General features: G+C 56.7%; 5 protein-coding genes across 5 annotated transcripts in view; 2 read left to right on the top strand and 3 right to left on the bottom strand.

Annotated features, from left to right (window-relative positions):
* The window catches only part of CILP (cartilage intermediate layer protein), a 115,405-nt gene that overhangs the window by 60,808 nt on the left and 26,869 nt on the right, over positions 1–27,728 (bottom strand). The gene's annotated exons all lie outside the window — the stretch shown is intronic.
* UBAP1L (ubiquitin associated protein 1 like) lies at positions 1,086–10,316 on the top strand. The gene is made up of 6 exons (XM_088524440.1): positions 1,086–1,100; positions 2,797–2,948; positions 4,172–4,918; positions 5,577–5,786; positions 9,494–9,595; positions 10,182–10,316. Exons 2-6 carry the CDS (start codon positions 2,817–2,819, stop codon positions 10,314–10,316), a joined length of 1,326 nt encoding a protein of 441 aa, XP_088380566.1. The 5' UTR covers positions 1,086–1,100; positions 2,797–2,816.
* Positions 15,474–16,853, bottom strand: KBTBD13 (kelch repeat and BTB domain containing 13). The gene has a single exon (XM_010219067.2). It carries the CDS (start codon positions 16,851–16,853, stop codon positions 15,474–15,476), a length of 1,380 nt encoding a protein of 459 aa, XP_010217369.2.
* Positions 18,125–22,477, top strand: RASL12 (RAS like family 12). The gene is made up of 5 exons (XM_010219066.2): positions 18,125–18,255; positions 19,798–19,854; positions 20,749–20,822; positions 20,934–21,124; positions 22,138–22,477. Exons 1-5 carry the CDS (start codon positions 18,156–18,158, stop codon positions 22,475–22,477), a joined length of 762 nt encoding a protein of 253 aa, XP_010217368.2. The 5' UTR covers positions 18,125–18,155.
* On the bottom strand, positions 23,612–26,443 carry SLC51B (SLC51 subunit beta). Its single transcript, XM_010219064.2, has 5 exons — positions 26,404–26,443; positions 25,250–25,615; positions 24,874–25,017; positions 24,090–24,180; positions 23,612–23,862 (listed from the first exon to the last, which is right to left on the bottom strand). Exons 1-5 carry the CDS (start codon positions 26,441–26,443, stop codon positions 23,649–23,651), a joined length of 855 nt encoding a protein of 284 aa, XP_010217366.2. The 3' UTR covers positions 23,612–23,648.

Raw genomic sequence — 27,728 nt, 5'->3', positions numbered from 1 at the left:
TTGCCTATATGTAATAGGTATGTATAATATATGTAATATATAGCCATTCTTATCTAGCAGAGATCATACTTGATGTAAAAAATGCATCTCTGTTTTTGTAAGGGTTTTTTTTTTGTACTGAATAAATAGATAAAAAATGATATTTTGTTTTTGTTTTGTATTGTTAGAAGCATCTTTGCTCCAAGGGAGAAAATTACCCTAGTAGCTGGCATCAGATGTGATCCCTGCTGTCAGGAGAGCTGCGGGCAGAAGGTTTGTGCGAAGGAGCTGCCACCTCTCGCCAGGCGTCAGAGGGTTTTGGATTTCCAAGCCTTCCGTGTTCTGTCCAACTTGCTTAAAACGGTGACGGGCCATATGGATTGGGGGCTTTTTTTGGTCTCTGCAGATAGATTGCAGTGGAATTTTTCCAGGGATGCAGTCATCCCTGCTGTGTGGGAATGGATGGAATCTTTCCCACTCGTTACCCCCCTCGCCTCGCAGCGTTGTGTAACTCACCGAGGAGGCAGCGCTCGGGTGCCTCGTCACCTCCCCATCCCTCTCCCAAAGTTCAGCTTTGTGATACCCTAAGTCACATCTACATCAGGCAAAAGTTCAAATAGTGCAAAAACAATCGCAGAAGCTGCACTTTGGATGCAGGGAGCTTGGTGACCGGAGGATGCCTTGCTTAAATAGCTAGGCTACTTATCCCGTCAGCACATCTGGTGAGACAGGCTAACCCCTTAAGCTACTGTAATCTTAAAACTCAGAAACGTAAGTCAGACGCTGGTCTGACTGTGCAAGAACTTAAAGACTTAAGCAGTGGCCACGCATCCCTGCAAAGCAGCGCTGCTCTGTTGTGTGAAAGAGGTGCATGAGAGCGTCTGAAGGTGAGGATAGACTTACATTCCTTATAAAAGACTTGAAAGTGCCAGCTGACGATGTGTGAATTTAGCTGACAAGCTTGATATGGTTTATTTTAAATGTTTGCTGCTATCTGACGATGTTTGCATTAGAAGGTTTTGTATTATTTGTAAGATGTTGAAGCTACAGATGAAAGGGGAAGATTTAAAATCACAACTGAAAAAAAAAACTTGTGAGATGGTGTGCTGATTCTTTAAAAAGTTGTATGCAAATTTAATATTAGTCTTAACATTTAAATTTGTCCAAGCATGGTAACATCCTTCATAGTATTTTAAATTACACTGTAACCCAGGGGACAGAGGGGCTTGGGAGGAGTTTCCAAGGCCCCTTTGCAGGCTCCCCCTTCCCTTGTCCCAGTGCAATTTTGTGTTTTGCTGTGTGTTTATCAGCCTGTGTCTGCAAAGCGAAGGTGGCGAGGGCTGGCACCGAGCAGCTGAGGTTGAGGCTTTTGCAGAAGATGCTTTTTGGTATCAGTTGGGGTTTATCAGCAACCGTCTTTTATTCCTATCTAAGAGCATCACCACAGTCACAACTCCTCACCCCGAGGAGGGTGTGTGGTTTTTTTCCTAAATAGCTGCTTTGGGGATGAACATTTGCAGGAGGCTTTTTTTAACCGCAGTATTTGTACAGAGAAGTTCAGGAGGATAATGCAGCACCTTAACAAAAGGGCAGCTGATGTTACTGAGCTATAGGGTGCTCTGGTTCCGTGTGAGGACAGCTGGGCTTTGATGTGGGTTTAACTCTGTTGACGTTGGGCTCTAAAGAAAGCCCAGCTGGCTGGCTGTAAACAAGCCTGTGCCTTATGGAAACTTTTACATGGATTTCAGCCCCGTCAGCACCAAATTTTGTTATTTCCTTTGGATATGTTTGCTCCTACCTGTCTTCATCCATCCAAGTTGCATTTAGAAAGAAGTAAATCTGTTTTAGGACAGCAAGAGCCTTTTTCCTTTGCACCTGATGCCCGTTGGCAATGATGGATAGGACGTGCTGCCGGGAAGCGCGGTCGCTTCATCCCCTACGCGTTAACCCGGGGCTTTTTCCCTGCAGGGCCGTGTCTGCGGGTGCCCTCGATGCGTGGGGCTCGGCCGTGGGTGCTCCCACGCGTGTTCCTGCCCGCTGCTGACGCAGGTGGCACCTCGGCTGAGCCCTCTTACGCGGGAGAGCAGATGGCCGGGATGGCCACGGGACCTGGGCACGTTGCGCCCGGAGCACATTAACCGCCGGCCACGTGCGGGGCCAGCAAAGCGGCTCAGGGCCCTCCTCGGCTTCATGGCAGAGCCTTATTTTCAGGCTCACCCAAGGCGCAGCCTTGTGTCCTTCACACGCATCCTGCTACTTTCCTCTTTTCGGGGTGTTTATCCTCCCTCACGCAGGAGCCGTTTCTTTTTAAAAGAAAAATAAAAGGAAAAGCACTTCTGCGGATATTGCTGCAATGCCAAATATTTACTTTTTATGTCTTCAGAAAGACTGTTGAGGACTGCTGCTTTGGAAATTTTTTAAAATAGGCACAGGCTTTAGATTCCAGGACTTGCTGGAAGACTTGCCATCAGGTTTTGCCAGTCAACGCTGTGTAAAGGAAACTATTTTGCTTGCTGTCATCACTGGGAAGCAAGGGACTCAGGGCTTCATGCAACAAGTAGCGGCTTATTTTTTATTTTTTACTAAATTGAGTCATTTGTGCAGAACCGATGGCTACATTACTGCAGTAATATTTTCCATGCCCCCTTTTCCAGAAGTTTTCCTCTCCACTGCCATTCCCGAGCTAAAAAATAGCAAGCTTAAAGTGACCAGTGAGTTCTTAAGAGCTATTCTGGCCTTAAAGTGGCTTGTTTGACCCCACGGTTTGGCAATGCCACCTCTGTGCGTTTCCTTACGTGTTTCTCCTTCCTCTCATAGCCGACCTCCCCGCCGCCAGGATGAGCTACCTGGATGGGGTCCCGTTCAGGGCGGCCCAGAGCTTGGCGGGTGACGTGGTGGGACAAGGCGGCCTGGTTGACCCACCAGCCATCGACGTTCCCGACTGCGCCGAGCTCCTCGTGAGCACCATGGTAAGCCGGGAGCCGACCCAAGGCCGTTCCTGCAGGAGGTTAAGGGAGGTTGGTGGTATTTCCAGGGAGGAAGGCTTCTCCTCAACATCCTTCTCCTCGTCACTGATGCTCTGCAGTAGGCAGAGGTGAGGGGGATTTGCGATGCTGGATGGAAGGGCTTGAGTTGGGTTCATTATTTTTCCTGATCTTCTCCAAACCTGAAGTTTGGGGGAAGTTGAGAGTTGCAGGCTGGTATTTTCTTTGGGAGTTATATCTATATCCCCGTGACAAGCTTCAGGCCCCGCTCTGGGAACCTTGGGCAGTGCGGGGTCACCACCGGCGCGGGACCAGGAGACACCGTGGGGTTTTGGGAGCGCATCGAGTGCTGAGCTGGTTTGGAGCCTGCACCCGGGGCTGCAGCGGCTTCTGCAGCAACATTAAACCCCAGCCTAGAAATCGGGCTGAGCCACCCGTGCTCCGGGATTGGGCTCGACCCTTTTGTGTCTGCGTGGAGCAGCTGGAGGTTGGTTTATGGGAGACACCAGGGCGTCATTCAGCCGTTTGGGATATGCTTCTCCTCTCAGTCCGGGCCTTAAGGAGTCTCGCCCGTAGGTGGGGTCAGCGCACTTCCCTCCCGGCTCTCCGGAGGCCGCGTCCTGCTGGGCATCGCGGTCTGGAAGCACCGGGGGTGCTGTGGTTGGTGCCCTCCTCGTCACAGTGCACAAGTTCTCTGTGCAGAGCAGCAAAGCACCATTCGCGCCCGGGGAAGGTGCTCGCCTGCCAGGCCGGGGAGGGAGGTGTGTTTGGAGAGCGCTGGGACCCACGGACTCGTTTTTTCCAGGAAACCCTTGGATTTAAGCCACAAAGATATTTTAAGGCAGGAGACATGGAAGCGGCTCCTCTGCCCTGCGACCTGCTGAGGTGCCAGGAGCGACTCCCGTGCGGAGCCGCCTGGTCCGCAGGGATGGAGCTGGAGAGGGAGCTGCTGCAGGACCCTCCACTTGTCCCTTCCCGTCCCTCTGGGGTGCAAAGGTGCAAAAACAGCCTAGAGCAGGGCTTGAAATGGGACTGGCAGCAGCAATCACCTTGCGGGTGGCGTTTCCCAAGGGCCAGGGCTGGGGATCCCTGCACGGACCCAGCGAGCGCCGGCTGATCTCCCAGAGAGCAGGTGTGGGGCTCACGGAGCCCTTGGGGCGCGCGGCGCCTCCGGGCAGCTCCGATAACCCCGCGTTGCTCCTCCGCAGCACGACTTCTCGCTGGAGAGGAAGGTGCTTTACTGGCTGGAGGCCGCCTCGCTGCAGCAAACGTGCCGGCACGGGGCCGCCTCCGACGTGCTCCCCACGGCTCCCCCGTGCTGGCTGCTCCTGGTGGACCCCCGGGACGGCTACGGAGCGGCTGCGGAGAGCAAGGAGGCGTCGGGCAGGGGCAAGGACGGCGGCGCCGGCCCCGTGCGCCGGAGCGTGAGCCTCAGCGTGAGCCGCGGCGCCGTATCCGACACGGAGAGCGAGGCCTGGCTCTCCGAGGAGGATGAGGCCTCGGAGGACGACGAGGCGTCCTCCACCTCCTGCGAGGAGAACAACAAGGAGGACAGAGCCGCGAGGAGGCCCACGGGCAGAGCTTGGCTGCACCAAGCCCGTCCCAAGACGTCCCCGGGGCTGCTGGAGCCCACGCTGGAGAGCGGCTGCCGCGAGGCGGCCAGCCCGGACCCGGCCAGGCAGAGGAGGTCCATGGTCATCTTCAACAACATGAAGAACGAGCTGGAAGGGGCGCGCAGGAAGCTGGCGGCTCTGGTGCATCCTCTGAACAGGGCTTACGCGGAGAAGAAACAAGCCTTCACCTTGTCCTCCCTGCACCAGCATCCCCGCAGCAACAGGAACTGTAAATACCGCTCGGCCGCCGCGTGCCCGGGGCCGCTGACGCCGGCTCCTCCCCGCGCGCCGGCCTCCGCCGCCTCCATGCCGCCCATCAAGCAGCACAAACCCACGGTTGCGGTGAGCGCCGCGCGCCAGGGAGGGAGGCGGGCGGCAGCGGAGATTCTCCATCCCCCCGGTTCCTTTATTTCTTTTTTTTTTCTTTTAAATTTCCCTCTAAGAAAAGCTGAAGAAGTTTTAGACTTGCAGTCCTGCTATAAAGACTGGTCGCTGAGCGTAGAGACAGTGAAATGATGGAGCAGGCATTGCGCTCAGCTGCCTTGCGTTTGAGTCGCAGTGTTTTAAAACATCACATTTCATCCAGCTGCCCCAGAGATTTATGAGCCAAATTCCTTCAGATCTGCAATTAAAACCATCAGACTCATGTGAGGCTGTGTTATTTATATGTAGTTGTATTAGACGTAGTATAACGAAGGAGAGGCTAAATGCCTGTGTGTATTTGTATGCTGAGCAGCTGCTGCAACTAATTACTAGCCAGTTGCCCCAATCTGGCCAATTCTTGCATTAAATGCGCCAAACTGAAAGCTAAAGCCTCCAAACAAGGTGAGCACCAAGGCAAGGATAGAAGTTTCTAGGAATTAAATTTCAGCCAAATGCCAAAGCGATGTTATTAAATGTCAGCAGATACCCGCTGCCTCCGGAGAGCATTGGGAAGCAATCCGCGGTCGGGGTCCCCAAAAGGTCCTGAAACGTCCCCGTTTCTCCGTTTGCCTTTCAGTCCCTCAGCCCCTACGCCTGCCTCCCGCCGGCCTCGGCGCCCGCCCGGCCCCTCGCGTCCCACCGAGCGCATCCGGACTCGGCGGCCGACCTGCTCGCGGCGCTGAGCCAGGAGGAGCGCGACCTCATCGAGCCCGTGATCGCCCTGGGCTACCCGGCCCGCAAAGCCATCCTCACCCTCCAGAAGACGGGCAAGCAGAGCCTAAGCCAGGTTGGTGGAGCTGCAAAGGAGCTGGTAAAGGAAAAGCGTGACACTCCTTTTTTTTTTTTTTGCTCAGGGACGAACTTCTAGCTGCCCTTGGGGAAATGTAGGCATTTCTCCACTTTGGTGTAAGAACTCGGGCTGTGGGGCCTTTTATTAGATTGCACATCTTTGCTTTTGCTGCAGTGAGATTGCAATGAGTTGCCTTCAGCTTTTCGGTGAGCAAAACTGGCTGGGTAGCACTGCCCCTGAATCTGTTGTACAAAGCCTAGCATCCTTTGGAAGCAAAGATTTTGCCCCCTTATATGGAAACTTTTCGCACATCATTTTTCTTTGTTTTCCCCAGCCCCTTAGATTCATGTGATTATTTCCATGGCTCATCCTGTCAGAACGGGACTGTGTAAATACCGCCCAGATTTGTCTGGTCTCTCTCCAAAACACAAGATTCCCGCACTGGAGCAAGCTCTGCCTCCGCACAAGCGGTGCCTTTGGCTCATGGGCTGCAGCTGTAGCCCCTTTCATTGAGGGAGCCCTTCTGCTCATCTGGATTTTGCTTTGAAACATTATGTATACATATATAAATGATGTGGTCCAAGGGTAGCTGTAGCAGATGTGCCTTACCTGGTCCTGGTCCATGTCCTGGTCCAGGTAGGAAGCTGCTCCGCTGCATCACGCAGATCCCAGCTCTGTGCTGGCATCACCCCCAAGGCACCACCTGCCCTGGGCTGCACCAGCCTTCCCAATCCTGCTCCTGTTGGAGGTGAGGGGGCTCTAAGCCGGAGCTTCGTTTGATCCATGAAGTTTAGCGAGTATGGGGAAGCATTAGGGATACAGGGAGAAACTGCTGACTTGGATGGGAAGCTGTTTCCCCTGGCGTCGTGTATCTCGGCGTCCTCTGAGAGATGATTAGTGCACTGGACTACAAGGTCTACCTTGTGTCCCAACATCACCAGAAGGTCCTGCCTGCCTGCATTATGCCCAAGAAAATCAAGCTAAAATGTAAGGCCTTGCTCTGGAAGCTTCTTGTTCAAGTGCGAAACTACCAAATTAGGCTGAGTCCTCCCTGGAAAATATGTTTCAACTAAAGTTTGAAAACAAGAGCCGTGGACGCTCTCCATTGCTCGTCGGTGTCACGCAGGGTTTCAATGTGTGACGATGACAGCTTCAAACAGGAAGATTGATCGTGGCGCCAGATGGTAGCCAAAAATTGCTCAATTTCTTTGCAGTGTCGAGCAGAACAGGGAGAACCCACCCGGGTGCAGAGAGCAAGCTTTGCTGAGCCTTAAAGAGGCAATGCTGGCTCTGTTTTGGGGGAAGAACCTCCTTGAAAGGCTCCGAGGGGGTTAGCATTGCCGCGGTGTGGTAGGAGGATGAGGATGAAGAGTCACGGGCGATGACCGACCCTTATGGGAGCGGAGGATGGAAAAGCCTCACGGATCCCCGGAGCTCCGGGCGCGCTGCTGAGATCAGACCCCACAGATGGCTGCAGCTCCTCAGCTTCTCCCTCCGCACGTCACCGGCAGCACATGCTTCGGATGGAGGTGGGTTACCGAGGAACACAGCCCACCACATCAGCCGCCTCCGAGCCGCGCTCTGCCGGAGCCGTCTCCCTCCATGGACACCCATGGAGCTCCCTGAAAAGTCAGTAATGCAGCAAAATGCAAGAGCTGCTGCGTTTCCTCCTCCACACAAATTTGCTCCTCGTTTTCCTCAGCCGAAGTCTGCAGAGCTTCCTGCAAGGCTCTCATCAGCCATTCCCACCAGCGCGGGGACTCCCCAGCCTCTTCGCCTCTGTAGACATTACATCTTTGATGACAGTGCTTGCGGCAATTAATTAGCAGGCCCGTTAGCGGCAGCATGAGAAAAGCACGTTGGTTGTGATCTCGCTGGAGAGCCACTTGTCCCTGTGCGCTCAGCGCTCTGGGGACCTCAGCGCTGGCTTTACCCCTCCTTGGCTTGAACTTGGCTCCGAGCGAGAGGTGGATTTTCCCCCATCCTTCTGTGAGGGAGCTATCGTTTGGGTTTTTGGTGGGTTTTCCCGTTTTTTCTCCTCCCGGTGCTCCCCATCCTCGCTGGCAGATGTCATCTCTGCACTGTTCCAGGTGGGTCGAGGCAATGAGGGCCGTTAAACCCAACACTGCTCTACTTAAGCAGCCAGTTCGCAGAAGCAGGGACCTCCCAGAGACCAGCCTTTCCATGGGAAGTGCAAACCTGGAAGACTTAATAAAGAAAAAGCACTCAGGAAGAGATTTACTTCAACTCACTGCCCAAGCCCGTCTGATGGGAAAAGCTGTCTGTCATGTCGAGCAGCACCAGGGCATTGAAGAGGTGCCCTGCTCCACCAGGACAGGGGTTTGAGGTTACGTGATTGCGAGGAGCAGGTTGTGAAGCAATTTTGGGGCTCTCCAGAGATGCCTCCTCTGGGATTATTCCACAACCAGGGCACCTTCCAGCCTGGGAGAGCAGAACTGCAACTCGCTGGTGCTGGAGCGCATCCCTCCCAGCGTGAGCGGGATCCTCCTTCCCAGCAGAGGATGAGTCCCACGCTAAGCCCCAGAGCTTAGCAGGTCATCATGTTTAAAAACCCGCTTTTGTTTGTCTCAAAGGCTTTCCTTTTTTTATAATATATATATATATATATATAAACATTGAGTTGACAACGGCGGAGATTTCATGCTCAGCTTGAGGAAATGTGGGATTGCCAAGACTTGTCCCATGAACACAAAGAGCGGCTGCTGCTGCTAATGCAGAGCAAGAGAATGACAGCGACACTGGGGTTTATTTAGCAAGGTAACAAGGAAAATATAAACAGGTTGGGAACGCACATGACCAGTGAATAACTCCCGCTGGATTTAACAAGTCACTCTCTAAAGCTTGTATATATATTTTTAACTTCCTTCTTACTCTGCTGCTGCTGGAGAAATAGCCACTTAGCCTACCTGGGGGAGACTTTGGGAGATTTTCTGAGTGTTTTGGCGCCTTTCTCTGAATCTGCTTGGCCAGGATATGGCTGCAATGGGGCCTGGGGAGACCCGAGTCTGTTCGCCCTCATCCGAAACGCTGCGGTACAGGGGGACCCCGGGGGCCACATCCATTGCTCCACGTGGGGACTTCTTGTTTTTCCCTCCTGCTATAGCAGAGTTCATTTATTATCGTCCGTCACATATGTTTTTGGACAGGGAATGATTCTTGCGGCATTTAAAAGATACCGCTGGAATTGTGCTGTCAGCACTCCAAGAACGGCGGGGAAGGCCAAAAATAACTGTTTACCCTCAGTAATGACAGCGCACAGGCCTCCCCCGGGGTGGGCGCAGGGCCCGGCCCGCCGGGCCATGTGCACATCAAAGTGAGAGGTCAGGGCACACCTGGCTCCTGAGACGGGCAGGACCTGCTTTTTAAGGAATAAAACCCCAAACTAGCCGCTGGATCATGACTCTATCTCGGACAGTGTGTATCTTTGGTTGCCTCCCGTCCTCCCTCTGCTTTGTTGGGAGAGCCAGGGAGGTCCAAGATGCCACAACGCGCTGGACAGGATGGATCTGCCCCGCAGCATTCCCGACTCCCTGAAAACCCACCCCAAAGCGGCGAGAGCCGGTGACTTTGGTGGAAGAACCTCGTGGAAAGGCACGAGGCTCCCAGCAGCGACACGTGGGCAGGGAGGCATCCGTGCAGCATCGGTGCTGCGTGGCCCTAACCCTCTGTGTCTTCTCCCGCAGTTCCTGGGGTACCTGCGTGCCTGCGACCGGCTGCTGAAGCAGGGCTACGAGGAAGGGCAGGTGGAGGAGGCCATGGAGATGTTCCAGTACTCGGAGAAGAAGGTGAGAGCGGGATGGTGCCCAGGGCTGCGTCCCCATGCCCCGAACGTGCTCCGGGGCCTCCTGGGTGAACAGGTCCCCTTGCTCTGCCCTGCTGCATGCAGGTGCCCAACGCTGCTGTGCAGCATTGCACGGCCCATGGGAAGTGGGTGTTCCTCGTTTTTTGGGGGGCAAACGGCCATTTTTTGAGAACATGGCTCCAGGTGGGACATTGTGGCAAGGAGACCCATCTTCAGGAAAGGAGGAGAAAAGCAGAGCAAATAAAATCCAGATTGTATTTACTGGCTCTCCTCGGTTTGGTGTAATAGCGCTGCAATGCGCACAAACACTTCCCTGGAATTCGCATTTAATTTTATGAGCAGCAAGTGAAGATAGAGTCTCGCTTTATTAAGTATTTCTTGTGGAAAGAAGTTGGAGTAAAGGACAGCTTTTAGAAACTAGCCTGTGTATGCCTGCCCCCCGCCCGTCTGCTTTTGGCAGTGCCCAAATCCACTGCCGCCGTATCCGGCCCTGCGGTGACATCGAGGTGAATCTGCTTTAAAAAGCCCAGGATAAAACCGCTCCTCTCTCTTCCTCCTTCCCTTTGCAGGCAGCCGAATTCCTGCATCTCCTGGCCCAGTTCAACGACATGGGTTTCCAGCAGAACGAAATCAAGGAGGTGCTGCTGCTCTGCGAGAACCACAGGGAGAAGGCGCTGGAGGAGCTCATGACGCAGAGGCAGTGAGCGGCGCTCACGGCCCCGGCTCGTCTTCCCATTGCCGTGGGACACGGAGCAGAGCTGCTGCAGCTGGGTCCTGCCTTGCCCCGCTCGCAAACGCGGTCAGATGTAGCTTCTTAAAATCTTCAAATCAGCAGGATTGTTTCCATAAAAGCCAAAGACTTTTCTAGGAACATTGGTTGTTCCTTTCTGGAAAAGACTGGCTTAGGTTTGAGTATTGTAATCAAAATGGAGTCAGATCCTATTAGCATCTCCTTTTAAATGAGAAAATTAAGATGTATTTTGGTAAAGGTTAGAGAAGAAAGCAGACTGCTCTTGTTTGAAGTAGCTAATGCACTAAGTTTATCCACTAAGTTGAGAAATGGCTCATGCAAGGGTTTGTGCTGCATGTGCTCGGGAAGTTTTGTGGAATCTGAAAGGGAAACACGGAAGAGTGGCTCTGCTCTGCCTACCACAGAGCGCTCTGCTCTGTGCCCAAGTGAAGAAAATTTAGGAAAGGTCCCCCTGAACTGTGACGACAGCAGCTCAAAGTCAAGTTCTGCACAAGTGTCAAGCCCAGGAAAATCTGGAGACACAAGTGAATTTTTGTGTATATATGAAATAGGGAGGACAGACTATTCAAATCACCTTCCTAGACGTTTCTTTGGCTTTGGCAGTGTAACAATGGATTTTTTTTTTTTCACAGAAAGTACATTATTTTCCTTTGAATTAGATACAGCTGTAATTTCTTTGAGTAAAGATTGTGGGAGAGGCTTTTCAATGTATTTACTGTGTCTTTTCAAATGGAGAAGCCAACTGGCACGACTTAGCAGAGACGGCTCTTAATTAGTTGCAAAATGTTTACCATTTTTCCATCTCATCCTTCCAGCAGATCTCTTAGCACAACACTCTTCCACCCCGCCAAAACAATCCCTCTTCCTTCCCTGTTTCTGTTAGCAGCTTGCGAACCCCAGGACGCAGGAATACACCTCTGTGGCGATGTTCACCCTTGTCTTTTTCTTCTATTTTAGTCTAATTTTTGTGGGCTCCGAGATCATGGTATCCGCACACTCTCCTTGCTGATTGCTGCTTCCCGTGGATGTGGAGCGCAGACAGGGAGTTTTGAGGCTACATGGAAAGAGTTCCTTTGCCCGTATCCAAGAGCTTTATTTCATGAAGATCTGCGTTTCTCTTGATTTTCTGGCATTAAGTGGGAACTGTAAGCACCAAATTGTGGTTTCAGCCTAAAGATCCAGTGATGCCTCGCTGCCCTGAGCCGACAAACATGCTGTGTTGAGCCCATCTGTGCAGCGAGCTCTCGGTGTGCGCGGAGAGCGCGCAAGGCTCTTCTCACACCCCTGTTTTTCCTGCAGGAGATTTTGCCTGGTTATACAAGCTTTTATTTTTGATACGGCCCTTATAAGGCAAGTCCATTTACAGACAGCTTTTCATGACATGCGTCCTTGCCAAGATGATGTCACCTTAAAGAGAAACTTGCAAAAGGTTAAACTCTGATTAGATGCATCGCCGAGCCTCCAGCTGTGGAGCGTTGTTACTGCTCTGCTGCTCCACCAACACCCCTTGCTCCAGCAGGGTTTTCACTGTGTCCCACAAGCTGTCCTCAGCCTCCACAGGGTACCGATACTGCTGCTGAGGAGGGGGTCGGGCCCCTTTATCACAACTACTGCATCTATCTGCCCGCAGTCCAGTTTGCTTCTTGCCCAGACCTGTGGGAATTGCTCCGTGACCCGTTTCACACGGGGTTCCCATTCGGGATGAACCAGGAGCTCTGGGGCTTTTACTGACATCACTCTGTGACTAGCTGGGATCATCTGTGCATCTCCTTGGGGGCAGTGTAAAAGCGCTTGATTTGCCAGGTCAACCACCACCCCTAGCTTTGTAAGCGTAGAGATGGCCAAAACTCCGGGCTTTCCTTTCATTTCCATTTTACCAAATTTTTCTGACCCTTTGGCAGTGCCAATTTCAAATGGTATGGGCCCAGTAAGGCCCGGCAAGGCTTTGGCAAAGTCAACACCATGAAGATTTAAAGGGCTGGATAAGGGCGGCGGGTCCGTGCCAGCGGTGCCTAACGTGGAGCACTAAGTTCTAGAGAAGCAGGTCGAGCTCATGGGTGGCACCGCTCGCCGGGCAGCGGCCGGGCAGACGCGCGCTGTGGTTTGAGCTTCTCCTGGTCATGGCCCACGGGTTTTTCCACCGCAGTTTGCAGAGCTAAGGGCAGTATCTTTTCCCGCTGCAGCTGGAGAGCCTCGTGCAGCTGAGCTGTGAGGACAGCGAGAAGCTAAGCCAGTGGTTTCGCTGCCTTGGGTTATTCTCTGTAGTGCTTTCTACATAGATAGATGCAACCAAGATATCCATCTCCTGGGAGCATCCATGCCACGCGCACTAGCGGCTGCCAAGACTTGCTTTTTCTCTCCAGTTGCACTTAAAATCTTAAAAAACTTGTGCATTTTATCAGTAAATATCTCCCCAAACCTGTGAGCTATGGAAAAAAGGAAGAGGAAAGAAGGTATGAAGGTGGGGCTAGAGGTTGTGTTGTCTGGTCTTTCCAACGCTGGAAGGAGAGGATGAGCCTGCCAAGCTAAACTGCCTTGGTTTAGTTACAGAAGCCTGCCGGGAGTATTTTAACAACGTAATTATTTTAACCTTATTTTAATAGAGGATTTTAGCTGATTATTCAGCTTAAAAGGGTTTAGACACAGCGCCTCGCATGTGCCGCTTTTAGGAAGGAGAAGACAGCAGAAAATGTTAATTGGCTTCATCCAAGAGGGAGCCGGGATCTGACTCGCTGGAATCTGTGCTAACAGCTTCCGTGGGCGCGTGTCAGCTTCCCAGGGCACGGCGCAGCGCTGATCCCGGATTCCTCCCTGCAATTGGCCTGGGTAGCGTAGGAGACTCTAGGAAGGAGGACGGGGAGGGAAAGAAACACAGCCTTGTTGTAGGAAGCAGTTGTTGGGTTGTTCCTGAGCATCCTTGTGTCAGCTAAAGCTCCGTTTCAGAGAGAGATAAAGAGATTTTTAGCACAGGAAATCAAAGATGATTCTGAGTTCAGCTGAGCCAATGAAGGGCAAACCAATTGGAGACCAGGAATGAGTCTACAAGAATGGGCATCCTCCTTGGATTTCCACCTGGAATCAAAGTTTCCAGGGGAGATACTTCAGTTGTTGAACAGAGTTGGCTTGTTCGCAGAGAACATGGTTGTCTTCAGGTTAGCAAAGAAATATGTCCAGGAGAGACCAAGTCAAGATGCCTTGGTCTTACAGACCTTGTCCTGACATGAGCTGTGGTGACATCAGGCCACAGATTTTCAAGTGCAGCAGCAATCGGTTTTCCTCTATGGCACAGACTGACACCAAGAGGCTCTTCTGAACTATTGCTGTACGTACTGCAGGCGCTTGATGGTCCTCATTGAGGAGCAATATGTATCTGAAGCACCTTCCCATGCTCCGTGTCCTGAGATGCTCCTTGTGTCACCATCGGGCTTCGGTCTTAGCTAGATCCTGCTGACAGAGGGCAAATGGGGACAGGCGCATGGAGGGTTTTGAAAGACGGACACTGATCCGAGACGGCCTTTTTTTTAATGCAGTAACTGTTTTGAAAATGCTGAGAACATGGCAAGGGTCAAAGTGTAAGCATTTGAGGCATCCCCACGGGTATTCTCTTCCGCTGCGGCCGGGGATGCGCTGGCAGCTGGGAGCCTCCCTGGTTTATGGGAAACCACTTGTGCAATGCCCGGGGGCAATGCCGGCTTTGCCAGCGGCGCGGGAAGAGCCTCGGATCTCCGTCACACCTTGAACCCTCTTTGGTGTCCCACCTTGGAGGGACAGACACAGAGGCAAGGCCAAGACGTGCAAGCGCTTGGGGCTGGTCCAGCAGGCACGTCGCACTGTGCACAAACCAGCACAGCGCAACGGGATGGCACGTGTGGCCGTGTCCCAGCACGACGAAGTCGGGACTGGACCTGGTCCTGGTGACGCGCTTCTCTGAGCAGGGCCGTTGTACCGATGCCGTTGGCTCCTCTTCTCCTCCTCGTGTTTCCCTGGCCCGGGCTCGGCTTTGCTTTATGATTTCAGGAGCAGCCGCTGGTGCCAACGCACAAATATCAGCCTGGAACAGACCAGTGCCCGCTGCCCAGGCCGGCTGCCAGTTCCCATCAGCGGGGGATTTGTTCCCATCTCCCTCTCCCGGAGCCGGCGCGGCGGGAGCGCTCCGCGCTCTTCCCTGTGCCCACAGCCTCGCTCCGCGGCGGGGAGCCGAGCGGGGGCCGCATCTCTCCGGCGCCTCTGCCCCGGCGGGACCGCGCCGGGCGCCCTTGGCAGGACGGTCGCTGCCCGCTGCCAGGGCTGCGGATCCCGATATAGCCGGGGCGGCCGTGCCGGTGTCATGTTCTCCGCAGGCTGCCGACGTGCCTGGCGGCCGGAGCCGCGGCCACGTCCCGGCCCCGGGGACGAGACCCCCACATGGATGTGGGGCTGCAGCACCCCCGGCTACCCGGGCTCAGCTGTAGAAGAGAAGGCGAGGAATGAGGAGCAGGGATTTATCCTGGGGGGGTCCCTCTTCCCTGGGGTCCTGCGCTGGGGGATGCTCCGGCGGCGGGAGCTGCAAGGCAGAGCTTCCCCCATGGCCTCGCTCAGATCCGTGCGGCTGCTTCTTTAAGTGGGATCAGGTCCCTGGAGCTTTTCCCCAGGGAGCCGCTTGCTGCTGTGGGAAATGCCCTCCCAGGCATCGCTCCTAAAACACGGCGCAGCTGAGAAAGCACTCGCTGCGACGCGCAGAGACGCGGTTCCGCTCGTGTACCCCAGTGCAAGGCGGCTGGCTTAGAGTTCCTTCAAAAGGAGACTTTATTAAAAAAAAGAAGGTTTTAAAAAAAAAGGCAGAATAATGACACAGGTCATTTTTAAGACTTGTCTTTTAATTCCCAGACAGAAGGAATAACTTCCCAGGCAGAGAGCAAGGGGGTCACTACACGGCGTCAGAGCATAAATCAAACCCACGTTTGCGTTTCCCCGGGACCGGTCCCTGCTGCTCTCGCCGGGCCCCAGGAGCTCTTGGTCGGCATCGTGTGGAGCCGCAGTCCTTCCCTGCTTTCCCTTGCCCTCCCGTGGGACGGGCGATCCCACATCCCCGTGCGCCGGAGCAGCGGGAACGTCGGGCCGCGCGGCCGCCCTACGTGGCGACGTCGTGGTCGCGCCGCGGCAGCCGCAGCAGGAAGGTCTGGAGGGAGCCGCTCCGGGGGAAGCCGGCCTTCTCCTTCTTGAACCTCCACGTCTCCTCGTCCACGGAGTAGAGCAGCGTGAGCATCCTGTTGACGGTGTAGACCGTGTCGCCCCTGATCACGGCGGTGAAGAGGGCTCCTTTGCTGTTCACGAACTGCCCGGGCAGGGTGGTCCATTGGCGCGAGGTGAGGTTGAAGCAGTCGATGACGCAGCGCAGGAAGTCGTCCGAGGGCCCGTTGCGCATGACGTAGAGGTTGTCGCGATGGGCCACCATGCAGTGCCCGTAGCTCTGCGGCCTCTTGAGGTCGGTGACGGGGAGCCACTCGTCCCTGCGCGCCTCGTACTCGTAGACAACCGTGGTGTCCAGCGGCTTCCACAGGCAGACAAAGATCTGCCCCAGGGCTTGGGCGCAGGGGGTGGCGGCGCTGGGCTGCGGCAGGTCGGACACGAAGCTCCATGTCTTGGTGGCCATGTCGTACTTCTCCACAGACTTCAGCGCCATCTTCTCGTACTCGCCCCCTATGGCGTAGAGGTAGCCCTCGTGGCCCACGAGCGTGACGTCGTAGCGCAGCTGGTGCGGGCTGGCGAACTCGCTCCACACGTTGGTGTCGGCGTCGTAGCAGAAGCTGCTCTCCACCACCTGCTTGCTGGCTCCGTAGACGCCGCCCACGATGTAGATCTTGTTCTCCATGGTGGCCATGCCGGCTAGGAACGTGCTGGCCGTCAGCGGGAGGCACGCCAGCGTCCGCCACGTGTTGCTCTCCTCGTCCAGGTAGCAGATGGTGCGGGAGAGGTCCTCGAGGAACTCAAAGGTTGGCGTGTGGGCGCCCACAGCGATGAAGGTGCTGGGCAGCAGCGAGCGCACGTAGGCCCGCAGCTCAGCGGGGAGGCCCTCCAGGCCCTCCTCAAGCTCCGCGTAGCTGTCCCTGATGTAGAGCGCGGCGCTGTGGAAGAGCTCGCGCAGGCCGAAGACGGCCGCCGCGTGGTAGAGCAGCAGGCAGTTGTCCGAGTTGACGGAGTGCACCAGGTACCTGGCCAAGGGCCCGGCCTGCAGGAAGGCGGCGCATTCCACGGCCTCCACGTTCTCCTCGCCGCTGAGCACGGGCCGCTCGCCCGCCAGCACGCGCAGCATGGCGAGGAAGCCGGCCGCGCTCAGCGCCCGCAGCTGCAGCTCCTCCTGCGTGCTCTCCTTCATGCCGGAGCGGAAGAGCGCGCGGAAATACTCGCTGCTCTCCACCAGCAGGCTCTTCTCCACCGAGAAGACCTGCTCCTCCACGCAGATCCACACCCTGGCCGGGGGTGCCGGCCCGGCGGCCTCGTCTGGAATCATCCTCCAGAGGATGGTCCCGTTTCTCTGACCCCTCGGCACCTTCGCTGAGCTTCCCCAGCAGCGCTCGCCTGTGACATAAATACCCCTGGCTAAAGATAGCCGAGGCTCATGTGATCTGCGCCGCGAGCTGCCGGCCGGGACCTCGGCCGGACGCGCTGCCCGTGCCAGCCGGGTCGGACACGGGGACATTCCTGCTGTGTGCATCCTCATGGCAGCCTGGGATGAGGACTGTGGTGGGAAAGGGAGAGGCTCTGGAGATCTGCCCTGGGGGATCCTCGCAGTGGGACATCTTCACTCTTACGGCTGATGCCAGGACGTTTTGGTCCTTGGGATCAGATCCCAGCCCCATGCGCCCTCCCGGCACCTGGAGCAGCCCCCGCTCCATTCCCACTCAGCCCAGAGGTGCAGGGGCTTCCATGGAGACCTCCCATCCGCCCGGGTCCCTGCCAGAGAAGAGCCAGGGGAGACCCCGCTCCGAGAGCAGCACAGGGGCTGCGGATGCCACCGAAAGCCGAGCAGGGGGACAGCGCGGGGCACCCGCCGCTCGTGCTGCCTGTGGGACCGAGCGTGGTGCCCGTCGCCGGGCCCGGCCCACGGGCCGCATCCTGCGGCCCAGGAAGGGGGGATGCCGAGCCGAGCCCCGTCCCCGCTCCCACGGATCGCCATGACGACGGTGACAGCAGCTCGCGCCACCCACGCGGCCCCGCTCCGCCGAGGGTGCCCGGCGGCTCCCGGCGCCGCTCGCGTAGCCCCGCGGGTGGCCCGGGCTGGGGGCTTCGCCGGGGGCTCTGCCAGGGGGGGACCTTGGGGGTATCTGCGCGCCCGGCACCCCAGGGGCGACGCTGCGGGCTGCGCACTGAGGTGCCACGAGTGCGCCGGCCTCAGGGGCGCCGCGCTCCGGAGCCGCCCGGAGGGCACGGTGAGGGGCGCCGCAGCCCCGCGCGCCCCGCCGCTGCGCGGGGCAGCCCCGAGGCGGCGGGGACGGGCGCGGGGCCGGCGGCAGCTTCCTTACAAGGCGCTTGGCGGCCGCTCAAGCGGCGCCTCCCTCTCTCCGTCCCTCCTTCCTCCCTCCATCCCTCCCTCCCTCCTTCCCTCCCTCCCCGCCGCCCCGTCCCGCGCGGCCGCCTCGCCGGGAGCCCCGTCCCGTCCCCCCCGTCCCCGGGCGGGATTTCTCCGCGTCCCGCCGGGATTTCGCCGCGGAGCCGCGCGGTTCCTCCCGGTCCGACGGCAGCGCCCGCGGGGGGGCAGCGGGAGGGTCCCCCCCGCCCCGACGCTCTCCCCGCAGCCCCGAGCGCGGCCGCGATGTTCGGGAAACCGCGGGCGGGCGGCGAGCGGGGGCCGCCCGGAGCCCCCCCCGAGTGCAACGTGGCCATCGTGGGATGCCGCGGAGCCGGCAAGTCGGGTGAGACGGGGCGCCGCGACGGCACGGGGATGGGCTGGGCATGTGCGACGGGGACTGAGCTCTGCGAGTGGGTGCCGGGGCGGCAGCTGCCTCGGCAAGGGGTGTCTTGCACCATTAGGAGGGGGAAAAGGTTTCTCTAGATGCCACTGCTTGTAGCGGGAGGTTGCATTGCCCCACGAGCGATCGCAACCCTCCTGCTCGTGTTGCGCTTGCTCATGGTGCACGCAGACACATGGAGCATCCACACTGTGCATGGGATGCTCGTGTTGCGTGGGAATAGCAGGGTGGGAGCATCCACGCCGTGCACGGGACGCTCGTGTTGCGTGGGAATAGCAGGGTGGGAGCATCCACACTGTGCATGGGATGCTCGTGTTGCGTGGGAATAGCAGGGTGGGAGCATCCACGCCGTGCATGGGATGCTCGTGTTGCGTGGGAATAGCAGGGTGGGAGCATCCACACTGTGCATGGGATGCTCGTGTTGCGTGGGAATAGCAGGGTGGGAGCATCCACACTGTGCATGGGATGCTCGTGTTGCATGGGAATAGCAGGGTGGGAGCATCCACGCCGTGCATGGGATGCTCGTGTTGCGTGGGAATAGCAGGGTGGGAGCATCCACGCCGTGCATGGGATGCTCGTGTTGCATGCAGACGCTGGGAGCATCCACACCATGCCTGGGGCATCTCTCCTGTGCAAGAAGGGGGTTGGATGTCATGGGAGGACAGTGCGGGGCTTCACTCACTGTCACCCCATGGCAAAACCCTCTCCGGGCATCGCTCCAGCTGTAGGGCCGGGTAGCAGGAATCCATCTCTGTAAACATCCAAGGGGAAAACACGACGAGTGCATTTTGAAAGCTTCTAAAAATGACCCAGAATGGCTTTTTTTATGTGTGTGCAAAGAAAACAAAGCAGGCCTCCAGAGCGCGGTCCTTAGGGAAAGAAAGCAGAGCCGGGGAAAGCGGCATTTCTGCTGGAAAATTCCCATTCGTTCCGTAAGGGAGCAGAGCACGACCTTTCCGCCGGGAGCCGGGAGCCTGCCAGGCAACTCTGGGAAAGGGCCGGCTCCCTGACAGCAGCGTTTCCCTCAAAACATGGGGAGCTGCTGCTTGGGGCACCCAGGAATCGCCGATGCCTTCTGATCCAGAACGAAATTACATGCAAAATCCTTTGCTCCTAGCCCCTAGGGAAGGAGCCAGCCTCAAAGCAAGGTGGGGACTCGATGTCACCTCTCCCATCTCCCAGGCTGGTGCTCAGGCTGTGTTTCGATGGGAATTGTGTTGGGTTTTGGCAAATCGCTTATCCCGCACAACCCGCGCTGAAGAAACCTTGCAAAATGTGCACGTTTCCTTTGCAAGAAGAGTTTTCTCTACCCGGAGGTGAGAATGATAGCGCAAACAGTGCAGGGAAAACTGGCTTTAGGGAGGCTTTAATTCCCTGCCATGAGCAATGCTGCTCCGGGGGCCTCAGGCTGCGTCCGGGGGGATGCTCCAGGGCACGGACACAAAGGGGCCGGAGCCGTGATCCGCGTCCGCTTGCTTTTTGCAGCGCTAACCGTGAAGTTTCTCACCAAGAGGTTCATAAGTGAATATGACCCGGACTTGGGTAAGTTTTTCTTTTGCTCTTTTTTAATGTTCATTTTCCCCGATTTTCCATGTCCGCCATCCCCGTGTCCCTGCTCTGTCCCAGCCTGGTGTGAGCCAAGCGCTCGGTGCCGCTCCCCTTTCTGTCTGGCAAAGCATCCCTGCTCCGCGTGGACGGCACCTTCCCTGTCTCCCGTTTTTCCCACAGATATGGCATTTCAGAGGGAAAAAAACATCCTTGGAAAATAGAAAATAGACTGGGAATATGAACAGAGCTGGCCCAGAGCAGCCTGGAAAGCCAGAGCTTGGGAGAAGGGAGGCCGGATCAGTGGCATGGGAGCGAGTGGCTCGTCCTGGCCACAATGTCCCCAGGGCCGCCCCTCACCCAGGGGGTTTAGGGACACTTTTTTATTTTTTCCACTTGGATTTCATTTGAGTAATTGGTAACTGTTTTCCTAGGCCTTGTTCCCGCAGGCAGCGCTGTCCGTGATTTATCAGGGGTGATAGCAAGATATGGAGCTTGTCCAGGACCTGGCTGCAGCCCCTAAGGGCTCCAGCGACTTGTGCTCTTTAAAAAAAAAAAAAAAAAAAAGGAGGAAAAAAGGAAAAATCCTTTCCACAGATGTCATTTGTTTTTTTTTTTTTTTGAATGTGGTTACAAAGGCAGTGATGGCCCTGCTGTCTTCCCACGGAAAAACCTCTCTCTGATGCACAGTTAAGGACGTAGCCGTAGGGGACGGATGGTGCCGGCAGCTCCCGGCTCATGGCACCGCGTTCAGAGCTATGCGGGGAACGCAATTCCCGAAGGAAAGGGGGAATAATTACGCAGTGGGAGAAGGGTCAAGGCTTTTCCCAAGGGTCTTTTCCTCACCTTTCCAAAAGGCCTAAGCAGCCGGCGCTCCGCTTCTCCTTGCAGAGGACACGTACACATCGGAGGAGCTGGTGGACCAGCAGCCGGTGCTGCTGAAGGTCATGGACACGGCCGACCAGGTGAGCAAAAACCCCGCTCGAATCGGGGTGAATCGGCTCTTCCTGGTGGGGTAAATCCTCATTCCGGGGCCGTATCACCCAAACGTGACCCGAGGCTTTCGCGGCGCCCAGGACGGCCCCGTGAACTGCGAGCGCTACCTGCGCTGGGCCAGCGCCTTCCTCGTGGTCTACAGCATCGAGGACAAGCGGAGCTTCGCCGGCTGCCGCCGCTACCTGGACGTGCTGGCCGCGCACGGCGGGGGCTGCGCGCGCGCCCGCCCCGTGCTCCTGCTGGGCAACAAGCTGGACATGGAGCCCTACAGGTAACGCCCCGGGGTGCTGAAACATTGCGGGGGTTGATGAATTATAGCAGCAGGGTGGGCTTTTGCCATGCGCAGCCACCGTGCAGCTCTGCTTCTTGCATCCTTGCTGCGTTTTTGCTGCATCCCTGGTTTATCTTTGTTGCACCCTTACTGTAATCTTGCAACATCCTCATTGCATCCTTACTGCACCCCTGGTTTATCCGTGTTTTATCCTTGCTGCATCCTTGCCACATTCTTGCTGCACCCTTGCCGTATTCTGGCTGCCTCCTTGTTGCATCCTTGCTGCATCCCTGATTTATCCTTGTTGCATCCTCGCCGCATCCTTGCCACATTCTTGTCACATCTTTGCTGCATCCTTGCTGTATTCTGGCTCCCTCTTCATTGCATCCTTGCTTTTCCCTGATTTATCCTTGCTGCATCCTTTTTGGCATCCTTGCTGCAACCTTTTTGCATCCTCACTGCATCCTTGCTGCATCCTCATGGGCCCAGCTGAGCATGCCAGGTTCCCGCTGAGCCCTCCCTGCCCCTCTGGCTGCAGTGCATGGCTCAAAGCTTTGGGGTTGTTTCCAAAGTTTTGGGGTTGTTTCCATCTGCTTGGGGTGTGGATGTGGCCCTGCGGTCCCTGTCCTCCACTGCCTGTGGGCTGAAGACATGTGCAGATCCCACAGTTCTTTCCCGCGGGAAACATGTGGGCTGCAGCGGGGGCCTCCACGGCGCAAAAATGCAAAGCAAAAAGTTCCACAGAAACTTAAGGAAAAATTTTTTAACAGTGAGGGTGCCAGAGCACTGGAACAGGCTGCCCAGAGAGGTTGTGGAGTCTCCTTCTCTGGAGATCTTCAAACCCGCTTGGACGCAGCCCTGTGCCACGTGCTCTAGGTGACCCTGCGTGTGCAGGGGGGTTGGACTGGATGATCTCTAGAGGTCACTGCCAACCTTCAGCATTCTATGATTCTATGAAAAAAAGCCAAAAAACCAAACCAAACCAAGCGCGTTGCATCGCTCCGTCTCGCCAGGCAGGTGACCAAGGCGGAGGGGCTGTCGCTGGCGGCCGCCTTCGGCTGCGCCTTCTTCGAGGTGTCGGCGTGCCTGGGCTTCGAGGCGGTGCGGCACGTGTTCCACGAGGCCGTGCGCGAGGTGCGGCGCGCGGCCCCGCGGCGCCCGCTCGCCCTGGCCGAGGAGCGGCCCTGCCCGCCCGCCGGCCCCCGGCCCGGCCCCGCCGCCCTCTCCACCGTCACCTACAAGGAGATGCCCTCGCTGGCCCGCGCCAAGCTGGTCACCGTGAAGTCCTCGCGGGCGCAGAGCAAGCGCAAAGCGCCCACCTTGACCTTGCTCAAAGGCTTCAAGATCTTTTAAGGACGTGGGTTCCCCCCCGCCGCATCCCGGCCCCGCTCCGAGGAGGACGGCACGAGGTGTCTCGCCCTGCTCCGGCGCAGCTGGGGATGCACCCAGGGATGGGACCCGGTGGCAGCCGGTGACAGCGGCCGTGACACTACAGCAAAACCCGCGGTGCGGAGTCCGTGCTCCAAGGCTGCTGCGTGGGGACGTGCAGCACGCGGGTGACAAAACCCCTCATCTGCCCTGGGGACACCCGTGTGACGCGTCTCACGGGCCGGGCCGACCAAGAGAGCAATAAGGAGGAGGAAGTTGTTGTGTTCTTTTTTTTTTAATCTGAATGAGAAAGCTGCAAATATTTTTACAGCTGACTAAAGGCATTGAGTGTCCTCAGCTCATTCCTGTGCATCGAAAATAAGCCATATCTGGGTTTTAAGCAACTTTTTTACCCTGCAGTGTTCCTTCTTAAAGACTGCAAAGAAAAACACTTCAATGGCAAGGGCACATGCTTAAAAACCTTTGCTTAAAAGACCAATGTATTTCCGAAATGTCTTAATTTATTTCACAGCATTTCCACGAGACCTGTGCAGGGTGCAAAGGGAAACCGAATGCGGAGCACCGAGTCTGATGACCAGGCCATGTACGAGGTTCTGCATTCAATTCCCTTTGCCCCTATCAGGTTGAATGTTCTGCTTCCCTTTGGAGCTGCTCTTAATCTGCAGAGTAAAATATCCACGAGTATGTGTATATATGTACATATATACATATATATTTATATATATGGCCTTACAGGTATAGAGAGAGATGCAATCTGTGATTTCAATCACTCACTTTGGAGAATATTTTAATAAAGACAACTTTTGGGAAGAAGGGCAGCTCCTCGGCGTCAGCCTCGCTATTCCGTGGACGAGCGTGGCCAGCGAGTGCCTCCTGCCTCCTCGCTCCATCCGTGGGCGACGGAGCCGGCGTGGGGTGGGAGAGCATCAGCCGGGCAGGAGCGGCAGGGACGAGCCGGGATTTGTGCCAGGGGCATCAGGGACGAGCTGGGGTTTGGTGCCGTTCTGCCCCTGCAGCCCCACTGCTTCCCGTGCTGCTCCCCTTTTCCGTTTTACATTTTCCAACCTCGGAGCACCGTGAGTTGAGACAGTGCAGTGTGTTCCTTAGGGGCGATGCGGTTTGGCTTCAGCTGCCGTTACAAGGTCTCCTCCGACCTCTCTGTGTACAGGGAGGTGACGGTCCCATCCTTCCACTGAACCTGCACCTCTCCCGACCTCTCCTCCTCGGGCAGCAGCTCCTGCCTCTGCGGATCGGCGTGGCCGAAACCCTGCACGGGCACCAGGGCTTGCTTGGCCTCCAGCTCCGCCTGCTGCGCCGTGTGCTCCGATTCCACCTGCATCTTCCTTTTCCTGCACAGAACAGGGGTGAGGAGGGAAGCAGCAGCCCTAGCCTGTGCCAGAGCAGGGGACAGTCACCTCTGCAGGGCCCTGGGGAGCCAGGGAGGCTCTCGCCATGGGAGGCTTCGAGGGGAGCCTGTCCTTGCTCCTCTCGCTGCCCCGCAGGGCTCGTTCCTGCCCCTGCGTCTTGGTGACGCGTCCGCCGTCCTCCCCGGCCACGGGACGTTCTCCGGCCTCACCTGTTGCGCATGACGTTGATGGCCAGGAGGAAAAGACCCAGGACCAGGACCACAAAGGAGAGGGCCAGCATGGTGTAATTCCACGTGGATGCTGCGGGAAAGCAAGGACCCGTGGTGTTGGCGTGCACGGAGCAGCGGAGCACAGCCCAGCACTGCTGGGCATTTTCAGGTCACTGTTTTGGGAATAACCCACAGTAATGCTCCCTCATGGGGCAGGAGACTCACACAGGCGATTCTCCCAGTCCCCCCAGCTTGGGGTCTCTTGTCTCTCCCAATGGCTACATCTGCCTTTCCAACCCTGCCCGTGCTCTCAGGATGCTGCTGGAGGGCTGGAGGCCACAGCTCCCCTCCATGGATGCTGCTGGAAGGGCCTCCCCATCCCACAGCCCTTCCCCTTCCCGCATGCAGGCAGGTGGGATGCGGCACGGATGGCAGAGGCTGCTCCGGCCTTGGTTTCCTTGGCTTTGAAGTTCACCCTGGGGACCCTGACCAGCTCGTATTGATCGGCTCCCTCTTGCCAAAATCAGCAGTGACCCCAGGGCTCTGCTGTGTGCTCTTGGCAGGATGTCCCTGGAAAGAGGATGAACTCCTCTCCAGGAGAAGACCCCACCCCTGCAGAGCCTCATTCCCATCTTTCCTCATGCTTTTCCAGGAGGTAAAAGCAAGAGTCCATACAATCACTTCTGCCTCCCAGCCTAATTCCCTAGGGCAGCCACCTCGGGCAAGTGGCACGACCCGGACTCTCCTCTCCAGCTCCCAACCCGGCAGCACCAAGGGGACTTACGGTCTTCCGTGCGGAAGAACCACAGCAGCTCCTCCAGCTGCCCTGGGGGCAGACCCGGCACCCCGCTAGCGTTGCGTGCGGGAGGCTCCCGCGTGCGTGTGCTGGCGAGGGCTGCGGGGGCGCGTCTGCTGCGCTCTGCCTTGGCTGCGGAGAGGGACACAAAGACACGGCGGGTTTTCATTGCAATCTTCAAGATATCTGCTGCAATTCTTCCAAGAAAACAACCTTCTCATCTCCCAGGGCCACCCATCCACCAGGTAGAGTGAAGCTCACCGGGCTCAGCCGTGTGTCATGCAGTGAGAAGTGGAGAGAGTTTGTGGATGTGTTTAGGGGTTGGAAGGACCCAGGGCGCTGCCGGTGTGTGAGCAGCACTTACCTTCCTTCTCCTCGCACACGCTCCTCTCCGCAGCCCCTTGCCACTGGGCCTTGGGGCCCCTGGTGTCAGCCAGGCTCACCCCGCTCCTGCTTGCCACCAGGTAGCCCTGGCTGCTGCCCAGAGGGGAGAGCAGCGAATCCGAGCAGTCCCAGCCCGCGCGGCCGCAGACGCTGCTCTGCACCCTGCCCTCCTCCTGCACGGATAGGCACTCCATGGTGCCCAGGTTCACCAAGGAGTCGCCTCGCCAAGACCATTCCTGGAAAGCTGAGGCTGGATTACAGCCCTCCAGCAGCAAGCTGCCATCCGTCGGGTTGGCTTGTAAACACAGCTTGGATTTGGCGTTTTTCATCAGGAAAGTTTCAGTGTCTGCAAAGAAACCAGAGGATGAGTGTGGCTACCCCGTAAGCACTGGGTATCACCGTATCCCAGCCCCGCACTGCCTGGCCCCCTTCCTGCCATTCCTGGCTGGGGGAAGACTCTCCAGGGTTGGCCTAAGAAGCAGAGGATGTTCAGACCCCTTGGGATCCTACTCCATCCCTTGTAGGCTGCTGTGTGACCTCTTGGAGTAGAGATAATCCCTGCAAGTCGAAACACCCTCATGTCCTTCTCCAGCTGGACAAGCTATGAGCTGCCTCTAATTCCTCTATTTCAGGGGGATCACAGCAGGAAGGGTTTGGGATTCAGGTCTCTCCAGCTTTGCTGCACTGGATGGGTGCACAGAGCCCCTGTGTAATGAGACAATAATCCTCAGTTTGTATAATCAAGTCTCTGTGGCAATCAGCTCTCTTCCTTGATGCCAAAGAGGTCACAACGTGCCATGAGCATCACCTTGGGGTGCTACCCCGACCCAAGCTGCTGCTGGTGCTCACTGAGGAGAAAGGGCTCATGTCTTGGGGAGGACAAAACCAAATTTCCAGAGAGTTGGAGGGCCAGGTAGGCATGGCCTTGCAAGAACACTCCTCTCATTGCCCATGTGTGCACTCAGACAGGTGCACAGCCAGCCAGCAGGGCCATGCAGTGATGCTGGAAGGTCGTGTATGACCAATTCCTCCCAACGCGCCCAGGCAACATCTCGCTGCGACGTGGCTGAGCCTGCTATGAGCACGGGCATGCGACCTGCTTCGCCCACGTCACCCACTAAGCCCAGAGCCTACCTTGCAGCAGGAGGAATGGGATCATCCAGAACAGCTTCATGTTTCAGTGTGCTGCTGGGATGGATCACACCCTCCCCCGTGTTTCTTCTGTGTGCAGATGCCTGGGAAAAAGGAAGAGCCAGAAGGTGAGGGGCAGCCTCCAGCGCCCTGTGCTGAGCCCTGGATGCTACACGAGGCTTGGAGGGCCTGGAAAGTCCTCCCGGGACACTGCTTGCTCTCTTGCACCTTCCCAACAACCCTCTTTGCTCCTCTGTGCCCAGACAACAGGGATTTTGGGAACAGTGACTATGCGGGGGTGCCTCCAAGGCAAAGGTGTCTCCCATGCCTTAAGGAAGCACGAGCTCCTCCCTGACCTTCGCTCCCTCATTCCTCAGTGGCACCGGTCCAGCTTCCACAGCAGCTTGGCCCACCTCAATCTCCAGAGGGTCCTGCTCTGCGGGAGCCACCGCGAGGCCACAGGGCTCATGTGGGACACGATGGGACACGAGCCAGCGGCGCCGCTCCCGGCCTCCTCTGAACCCTCGCTCACCTCTTGGTGAATGACACCCGGGCACCCGCGTGTCCCTCAGATACGCTGGCCCCACGGGCGATTAATTATTACACCCTGCAGCTGCTCGGAACTCCTGTTCACCCGGGTCCGCAGCGTGCGCTGGCACCGTATGGAACAATTCCCGGGCAATCGCGCTGACTCCTCAGCGGAGCGCTCGTCCTATCGGTTATAGACCTCACGATCGCTGCTGTTTCTCCCTCCCCTGCCCACACATCATTGATCTCGATGTCTTCACGATTCAAAGGTCACGTTTTTATAGCCCGCTGGGCACGCGGGCTGCCAAGGACTCTGGAATAACCCCCTGTCAGCACCTTGGATTGTGTCGCGGAGGATCCAGGGAAAGCTGCTCCGCACAGGTGAGTGCTCCAAGTACCCGAGAGCCCCGTCTGAGCTCTGCACATGGAAGGAGGAGGAAATGAAGTATTGGTGCCAAGGAAAGCAGCTTGCAGGGCTGCTGTGCCCTAATAAGTGCCACACGAGCATGTTAGATCCTGCCATGCCAGACTCCGGGCGAATCACTTGCTTAAATCGGAATATTTAACATGCATGTTGCTCGTTTTCTCCCAAGGTGTTTCATAACCTGTGGACCACATCCTGGCATCTACACCATGCGCAGCAGGGATGCTGGAGGGTTGTTTAAAGTGTTTCCCCGCTTCGTAAAGTTTTTAGTACCCCCAAACCTCCCCTGTGGCTTGGATGCTGGAACTGCTAACAGCCAGTAAGTAGCAGAGGGAATATTTTAGCTTGCATTAGCAGGAAATGTAGGTAAAAGGCT

Source organism: Tinamus guttatus, unplaced genomic scaffold (genome assembly GCF_059628265.1).
Source record: "Tinamus guttatus ecotype Peru unplaced genomic scaffold, ASM5962826v1 Tinamus_guttatus_pri_ptg000004l, whole genome shotgun sequence".
NCBI lineage: Eukaryota > Metazoa > Chordata > Aves > Tinamiformes > Tinamidae > Tinamus > Tinamus guttatus.
The sequence above is the reverse complement of the archived record's forward strand: the minus strand, read 5'-3'. Positions and strand labels throughout refer to the sequence as shown.

What these genes read in the sequence shown, in the direction of transcription:
- UBAP1L (XM_088524440.1), top strand. Translation starts at nt 2,817, where the DNA reads ATGAGCTACCTGGATGGGGTCCCGTTCAGGGCGGCCCAGAGCTTGGCG. An exon ending in AGCTCCTCGTGAGCACCATG is followed by an intron (nt 2,949 to 4,171) that starts GTAAGCCGGGAG and finishes GCTCCTCCGCAG; the next exon opens with CACGACTTCTCGCTGGAGAG. An exon ending in AGCACAAACCCACGGTTGCG is followed by an intron (nt 4,919 to 5,576) that starts GTGAGCGCCGCG and finishes TTTGCCTTTCAG; the next exon opens with TCCCTCAGCCCCTACGCCTG.
- RASL12 (XM_010219066.2), top strand. Translation starts at nt 18,156, where the DNA reads ATGTTCGGGAAACCGCGGGCGGGCGGCGAGCGGGGGCCGCCCGGAGCC. An exon ending in CCGCGGAGCCGGCAAGTCGG is followed by an intron (nt 18,256 to 19,797) that starts GTGAGACGGGGC and finishes TGCTTTTTGCAG; the next exon opens with CGCTAACCGTGAAGTTTCTC. An exon ending in CTGGACATGGAGCCCTACAG is followed by an intron (nt 21,125 to 22,137) that starts GTAACGCCCCGG and finishes CCGTCTCGCCAG; the next exon opens with GCAGGTGACCAAGGCGGAGG.
- KBTBD13 (XM_010219067.2), bottom strand. Translation starts at nt 16,853, where the DNA reads ATGATTCCAGACGAGGCCGCCGGGCCGGCACCCCCGGCCAGGGTGTGG.
- SLC51B (XM_010219064.2), bottom strand. Translation starts at nt 26,443, where the DNA reads ATGAAGCTGTTCTGGATGATCCCATTCCTCCTGCTGCAAG. An exon ending in CCCATTCCTCCTGCTGCAAG is followed by an intron (nt 25,616 to 26,403) that starts GTAGGCTCTGGG and finishes GTTTCTTTGCAG; the next exon opens with ACACTGAAACTTTCCTGATG. An exon ending in GTTCTTCCGCACGGAAGACC is followed by an intron (nt 24,181 to 24,873) that starts GTAAGTCCCCTT and finishes GCTTTCCCGCAG; the next exon opens with CATCCACGTGGAATTACACC.